Here is a 7,904-nt window from a genome sequence, read left to right as displayed (position 1 = left end):
GGAGCGGGCAGGTTGGTAGGGAGTCAGCAGGTCAGAGAGGTAGGAGGCGTCAGATTCAACCCCCAATTATCCTTCTTCCCCCACATCCGGTCCCTCACCAGCACCGCTTTCTTCCACCTCCAACGAATCGCCCGTCTTCACCAATATCTCACCCAAAAAGCCGCTGAAACCCTGATTCATGCTTTATCACCTCTCAACTGCACTATTCAAATTCCCTCCTCGTCGACCTCCCCTCCACTACCATTCATACAATCCAGGTCATCCAGAACTCTGCCGCCCGCATTCTCACCCGCATCAAACTCCGCTCCCCGATCCCCCCAGTCCTGGCCCCCCCCGTCCTCCCCCACCCCCAAACTCCGCTCCCCGATCACCCCAATCCTTGCCAGACTGCACTGGTTGCCTGTCCCAGAGAGGATCGATTTCAAGATCCTTACTCTTGTCTTCACTCCTCTGCACCCCCCGACCTCCCTGACCTCCTCTCTCTTTACAACAGTTGCCTTCGTTCCTCCGGGTCTGGCCTCCTCCTCGTCCCCCGAATCCTCCACTCCACCCTCGGTAGCCGTGCCTTCAGCCTCTATGCCCCAAGGCTCTGGAACTCCCTTCCTCACTCCCTTCGCCTTGTTTCCTCTCTTCCTATTTTCAGGTCTCTGCTGAAGACCTTTCTTTTCGACCGTGCCTTTGCTCACCTTCCCCCCCTTGCCCCTGGCCCCTCCCCGTACCCCTGGCTCGGCCCCGGGATACATTATTGTGAAGCTCTGAGACGCCATCTGGTGTGGAGGGCGCTATATAAATCCAAGTTGTTGTTGTTGTAGGAGGAAGGGGCAAGGCCATAGATGGCCTTGGAAGTGAGGATGAGGATCTTGAACTAGATCCTCTGGGGGATGGGGAGCCAGTGGAGTCGGGCAAGGGTGGGAGTGATGGGGTCGGGCGAGGGTGGGGGTGATGGGTCGGGCGAGGGTGGGGGTGATGGTCACGGAGCCTGGTGAGTGAGAGTACATGAGCTGCAGAGTTTTGGATGATCTGCAGCTTGTGAAGGGAAGTGTTGGAAAGGCCACTGAGTAGGGAGTTCCTGTAATCGAGCCTTGAGGTGATGAATGTGTGGATGAGGGTTTGGGGGCCTGAGGGGTGAGGCAGTGGCGGAGTCTGGCAATGTTGCGGAGGTGGTGATGGGCAGTGCCGGTCGTGGCGTGAATGTGGGGGAGAAAGGACAGTTCAGGGTCAAACAAGATCCCCAGGTTCCTGACTGGCTTAGTGAGGTTGAGTGTGCAGCCGTGGAGGCCGATGCCACCTGCGCCCGAGGTCCAATCAGGAGGGCCTCGGTCTTGCTGACGTTCAGTTGGAGAAAGTTGTCCCTCGTCCAGGACTTGATGTGGGGCAGGCAGTCGGTTAGTCCTGGAGTTGAGGGTGGAGGCAGAGAGGTAGAGTTGGGTGTCATCTGCATACATGTGGGAATTTACCCCATGTCTGCGGATGATGTCACCAAGGGGGAGCATATAGAGGGTGAAGAGGAGGGGACCGAGGACAGAGCCCTGAGGAACACCGCACAAGACAGTGCGGGGGCTGGAGGAGAAGCCGTTTGTAGAGACGAAGTGGAGGCGGTGTGAAAGGTAGGACCTGAACCAGTCAAAGGACAGAACCTTGAAGGTTGAGGTGGGAGGAGGCGGTGGAGGAGGATTGAGTGGTCCACGGTGTCAAAGGCGGTGAGAGGTTGAGGAGGACGAGGAGGTAGAGGGAGCCCTGGTCACACATGGTCAAGATGTCGTTTGTGACCTTGACCAGAGCAGTTTCTGTGCTGTGGGCAATACGGAAACCCGATTGGAGGGGTTCATGGAGGAAGTGAGAGGAGAGGAAAGAGCGAAGCTGGGAGACAACGGTCTCTCAAGGACCTTGGATAGAAAAGGGAGGTGGGAGATGGGCCGGTAGCTGGATACTGTGATGGGTCAAGGGAAGGTTTCTTCAAGGTGGGGATGGTAGTGGCTGTCGGTAACCAGAGGCGGGTGGAGTAAGGAAACTTGCCTAAGGTTTCGCCCTGACCTGCCTAGGAATCAAACCCAGTCCTCTCTCTTGCGAGGCGAGGGCTCTAACCACTGAGCTACAGGACTGCACAAGTTTAATTATAGTGCTAGTTATCGCGCTCCCCACATGAAGGGCGATCACGATAACTAGTATAAACAAATGCTATTTGTTGTTTGTTATTATAACAAGTTGCATTTACACAGCGCCCGCCATTTAGGGCAGGACCTCCAACCCTCTGGGTGCTGAGGGCCAGTGGCCATATTTGAGAAGATCCATGGGTCATCAATATTTTATCCTGATTGACCAGTCCCATTGCCGGGTGGAACCTGAGCCCCTAATTGGTTTGGAGATTGCGAGTCACCTATTTGCTTGTCACACAGTGACGTTGGGAGTGGTTGGCGGGCCGGTGAAATTGTCCCCTGGGCTGGATGCGGCCTATGGGCCAGTATTTGGCCTCCCTGGTGTAGGTTAACAACCGTTAGGTCTTCAGGTGGAGTTTAAAGATAGATAAAGAGGCGGTGAGGCCGGAGTGGGGGGGGGTTTAGAAGTCGGTAGTTCCAGAGGTTTGTAAAGGCACGACCATCACTGGTGATGTGGAGGGAGTAGGGGGCACTTGACTTTAACTGAGTGGGCGGGATTGGGGGGATAAAGGAGTCCTATAGCTTAATGGTTAGAGCGCTCGCCTCCCAAGCAAGTGGACCTGGGTTTGATTCCCATCCGGGCAAAACCTTAGGCAAGTTTCCTTGGGTGGAGAGATATTTGTGAGATCAAGGTAGCAATGGATATGGGGGTAATTGCAGTTGAGCTACAGATCAGCTATGATCTTATAGAATGGTGGAACAGGCTTGAGGATCTGAATGGCCTCCTCCTATTGCTTGGTCTCTATGTTTCAACTTTCCTCTCTTGAGATCTGTCTCAAGACCTTTGACTGTGTCTTTGGTCATCTTCCCCTCTGTAAGAAAATAAAATCAGCCAAATCTGTAAGGAAATAACGCTAATTCCTCTAATCAGATATCAGACTGTTTTATTATTATTTGTTCGTTATTCCCCAATATCCCGATGGGTCAGACCAAAGGCCGTACAATCAACAGATCTTATAACAGAATAACACCACTATAGATATCTCGAGTTCAAGAGTTCAACACTGTGCCTTTCCAGCCCACAAGTTTGATTCTTCGGCTTTCAGTCTTCTTGCCGACAGCTTTCAATCTTACATCTGATATCCTCAGTCTTAGTGTTTCCAGCTCTCAGTCTTCCATCTCCGTACCCTTGTCTCCACGACCCGGGACGGCCCCATCTCCGTACCCTTGTCTCTGCGACCCGGGACGGCCCCATCTCCCGTATCCTTGTCTCCACGACCCGGGATGGCCCCATCTCCGTACCCTTGTCTCCACGACCCGGGATGGCCCCATCTCCCGTATCCTTGTCTCCACGACCCAGGACGGCCCCATCTCCCGTATCCTTGTCTCCGCAACCCGGGACGGCCCCATCTCCCGTATCCTTGTCTCCACCACCCGGGACGGCCCCATCTCCCGTATCCTTGTCTCCACCACCCGGGATGGCCCCGTACACAAAGTTAACGGAACTCTTAATACCAATGTTCATCCAATCATGGTGCGGACATTAGATCACCCGGTCGAAATCATACCGGGTGTACGTGAGCACCTCATGGGGTGTAGTGCCTCACACACATACACATAGTCCTTAAGACCCCTGTTATCTGATCTAATTGTCTAAGATAGAGGATTGATCAGTTTAGGGCTGTATCTGGTGCTCATTATTTTGTGGTGTGGGATCATTCCTTTTAAGTGACTGGTTATTCCTTATCAGTATCCCGGGATGGTACCGAGGTCCTCCAGTTTAAACAACTTGCTCATTAGTTGCTATTCTTGAGGGTTGCCTTCTGTCGGTCGGCCCTGTCAGAATCTAGCGACTTATTGCTCAGTCGAGATCCTGTGTGGACTGGTACCTTGGACCGTTACCTCTGTGGCTTGTTGTCATTTACTGATAAGAGGTGACCCCCGGCCCCTGTCCGTTATTCTTTCAAAAACAGAGAAAACCAGATGAGTCCTATCCCGTGACTGTCAGTCCAGTTGCCCTTAACTTAAAAGTTAACCCATTCACAACATCTATTATGATTCTAGCAGTATACAAAAAGTGTATATTCTAACACCTCCCTGCGCCCCCCATCGCCAGCTCAGGATAATCGAGTACCTCGAGGAAGCTCCCCCAGGGTGGCGGGCGCTGTGTAAATGGGAATTTGTATTGTCTTCATGTTGAAACTTGTTGCAAGTGAGTGAGTGCAGTGTGTGTGAGTGCACGTATCTCACACACTCTTTCTGTGTGCAGGTAACCCCATGGCTCCCGCTGGCCACTGGCTGGTGTGGCTCAGGCTGCTGTGTTGTGTGGCTGTGTTGCGAGCTTGCTCTCCGGGCTGCCATTGCCAGGTCGAGAGCTTTGGGATGTTCGGGAGCTTCAGCCTGACTAAGGTGGACTGCAGTGGGCTGGGTCCTCACATGACAGCCATCCCCATCCCCCTGGACACCTCGTACCTGGACCTGTCCTCCAACACCCTGACCTCCGTATCCATGGCTATGTTCAGAGGACCTGGTTACACCACCTTAGCCAACCTGGACCTCAGTCACAACGGCATCTCCCAGCTTTCCCCCGACACCTTCTCCAAGCTCAGGTACCTGGAGGCTCTCAACCTCAGTCACAATTCCCTGGAGACTTTAGAGAACGGAATCTTCTCCAACCTTCCACTGGGTGAGGTGGACCTCAGTCACAACCGGCTCCGTCAGGTCAACCTCGACGCTTTCTCCTCCTCCAGGGGCCACGGGAAACCCCTCACTGTGAACCTGTCAGCCAATCACATCTCCTGGCTTGGGTGGAACCTGGACAGAGCCACGCCCAACATCTACACCCTCGACCTATCGGGGAACCGGCTTGATCGGGTGCCGACGGCCTGGCTGGCTCGCGTCCCACTCCGGTGGCTCAGTCTGGCCGGGAATCCCATCACCACCATCGGGGACAAGGCCTTCTCTGGGCTGCAGGAGCTGACAGATCTGTCCCTCTCAGGCCTCACACACCTGACAGAACTCTCCAGAGGAGCTTTCAATGGTCTCCACAACCTGCAGCAGCTGGACCTGTCCCTCAGCCCCAGACTCCGGGCCCTGGACGCGGCTGTGTTCTCTGGCCTGGACTCGCTGCGGGAGCTCAATCTGTCGGGTTCCGGAGTCTCGGGGCTGCCCCGCGGAGCGCTGGAGCTGCTCCCCGCTATCGGCAGGATCTGGGTGGGCGGCAGTGCTCTCCGCTGTGGCACGACCGCCCGCGAGGGCTCCTTCCACAGACAGTTCGGCTTCGTTAAGAGACAGCAGGAGCTTCGCTGCTTGGAAGCTGATGGGGCTCCAGCAGCTCAGTACACAGTGAGGCTGAGATGAAATGAACCGAGTCTCGCTCTCCCTCTCACCCTCTCTCTCTGTCTTATACCTCGTTCTGCAGCCCGTTACCAACCGATGCCTTTTTTTATAACCTAATGTGGAGCCTGTAGGACCTGGGTTTGATTCCGGAGCAGGGCTAAAGTTTTCTTACTCCACATGCCTCTGTTTACCGGCAGTAAATAGGAACCCAGTTGACAGTCGATTGGGGGATCACTTTTCTGGGGGTAAATAATCCCTTTTTTAAAAAAAATTATAAGTGGGTCACTCAATCCACGACTGTGGGACAGACATTGCTCTGCGCAATTGGCTGCCGTGTTTCGCCCACAAATACACAGTCAATTCACTTTACAATGTATCCTGTGAAGCGCTTTAAGGCATCTCAACGATGTGATAAGGCTCTGTATCAAATGCAAGGATTATTATTATCATAACCTTAATAAAACAAACATACCACCATTCACCCAATGATACCCCTCGTTTCAGGGTCCCTCGACCATCCCCTCTGTCTATCTCGCTCCCCCACCCTCCCTACCTGCCCCTACTCCACCTTTTTATTTACTCCCTGACTCTTGTGGTGTTCAGATTATGTGTCCAGGGATTCACACCCCTCTTTCCTGACAACAAAGCCTCTTTCCTCCTTTCCACCCCTCCTCTCTTCTTCTCTCCCCCCTCCTCTCTTCCCGCCCACCCCCTCTCTTCTTCCCCACGCCCCCCTTCCCTGTTCCATTTTCACTCTTGAATTAGCAATAACAAAGCTCACTCTATACCTTGTACCCGTCCACCTCATTGACCAACACTATCGTAGCTGCCTTGTCATTGCCCTGTGTGTGTGTGTAATGTTTGCTGGTCACGAGGATGGACCTGCTGGGAAAGCTTGCCAGCCAGTGCGTGCAGTGGGTGTGTCAGCCTGGCTCAGTGGGTATCACTCTCTCTCTCGCTCGCTCGCCTCTGAGTCAGAAGGTTGTGGGTTCAAATCCCCATGTCAGGACTTGAACTCACACAGTCCAAGCTGAGCTTCTAATGCAGCACTGGGGGGCGGGAGGCAGTGGGGGGGGCATTGTTGGAGGTGATTAAGACCCTGGGAAGTCTTGGATCTTGGACTGAGGACCAGAAGGATCTGGTTCAGATGCCCCCCCCACCCCACAGCCCTCCACCCATTTCGCGGTTGACAAAATGTCTTTAAGGAACACAATGGGCAGCCATGGAGCGAGTGACCAGATTTTTTGGCCAGGATACCGAGAGAGAGAGAGAGAGAGAGAGAGAGAGGGGGGGTGGGCTGGGGAGTGAAACTTACTTCTCTTTTTTGAATAACGTCATGATCTTTAACATCCACCTGAATAGGCAGCCAGGACCTCAGTTTGATGTCTCATCTGAAAGCACCTCAAGCGATGCAACAGCCCCCAGCACTGAATTGGAGCCTCAGCTTAGACTATGTGATTCCAAGTCCCATCCTGGGGGTTTGATGCCACAACTGACTCAAGAGATGAGAGGGAGTGTGACCACTGAGCCGGGCTGACACAGACACACATACACACACACACACTGAGCCGGGCTGACACACGCACACACACACTGAGCCGGGCTGACACACGCACACACACACTGAGCCGGGCTGACACACGCACACACACACTGAGCCAGGCTGACACACGCACACACACACTGAGCCGGGCTGACACACGCACACACACACTGAGCCGGGCTGACACACGCACACACACACTGAGCCGGGCTGACACACGCACACACACACTGAGCCGGGCTGACACACGCACACACACACTGAGCCAGGCTGACACACGCACACACACACTGAGCCGGGCTGACACACGCACACACACACTGAGCCGGGCTGACACACGCACACACACACTGAGCTGACACACTGGGTTGATGAACATTGAGTGTTATTTTGTATAGACAGTGTCTCCCCAATTAGATTCTAAATTTCTCCCCAGGATAAAATCAGCCGTTCACTTCTAGCTGATTGTGGGGAAGTCACTTTGGCCAAATCAGCTGTCGCGTTCACCTGCAAAACACAGTCACTACACATCATGGTAAAAAGCTTGTGAAATTCTTTGAGATATCCTCCGGTGTTACACCCACAAAACACAGTAAATTCACTTTACAGTATAAGAGTCCTGTAGCTCAGTGGTTAGACACTCACTTCACAAGCGAGAGGACCCGGGTTCAATTCCCGGTCAGGGCAAAACCTTAGGCAGGTTTCCTTACTCCACACACCTCTGTTTACAGCAATCAGTAGGAACCCGGTTGTTAGTCGATTGGGGGTTCACTTTCTGGGGGTAATAATAATGTGGTCACTCAATCCACAACTGTGGGACGCTGCTGTGTGCAACTGGCTGCACGTTTTGCCCACAAAATACACAGAAAATTCACTTTACAGTATATTCTGTGAAGCACTTAGAGACATCTCAACGACGTGATCAG

At 53.5% G+C, this 7,904-nt stretch overlaps 1 protein-coding gene across 1 annotated transcript in view; it reads left to right on the top strand.

The window, feature by feature from the left end:
• tsku (tsukushi small leucine rich proteoglycan homolog (Xenopus laevis)) overlaps positions 1-5,606 on the top strand; it is a 6,185-nt gene extending 579 nt beyond the window's left edge. The window contains exon 2 of the mRNA XM_042334305.1: positions 4,366-5,606. Coding sequence (XP_042190239.1) covers positions 4,374-5,456 — 1,083 coding nt within the window. The 5' untranslated portion in view covers positions 4,366-4,373 and the 3' untranslated portion in view covers positions 5,457-5,606. The remainder of the gene's footprint in view (positions 1-4,365) is intronic.
• The last annotated feature ends 2,298 nt before the right edge of the window (positions 5,607-7,904 follow it).

This window comes from Callorhinchus milii, unplaced genomic scaffold, assembly GCF_018977255.1.
Source record: "Callorhinchus milii isolate IMCB2004 unplaced genomic scaffold, IMCB_Cmil_1.0 Scaffold4, whole genome shotgun sequence".
NCBI classification, from domain to species: Eukaryota; Metazoa; Chordata; class Chondrichthyes; order Chimaeriformes; family Callorhinchidae; genus Callorhinchus; species Callorhinchus milii.
The sequence above is the reverse complement of the archived record's forward strand: the minus strand, read 5'-3'. Positions and strand labels throughout refer to the sequence as shown.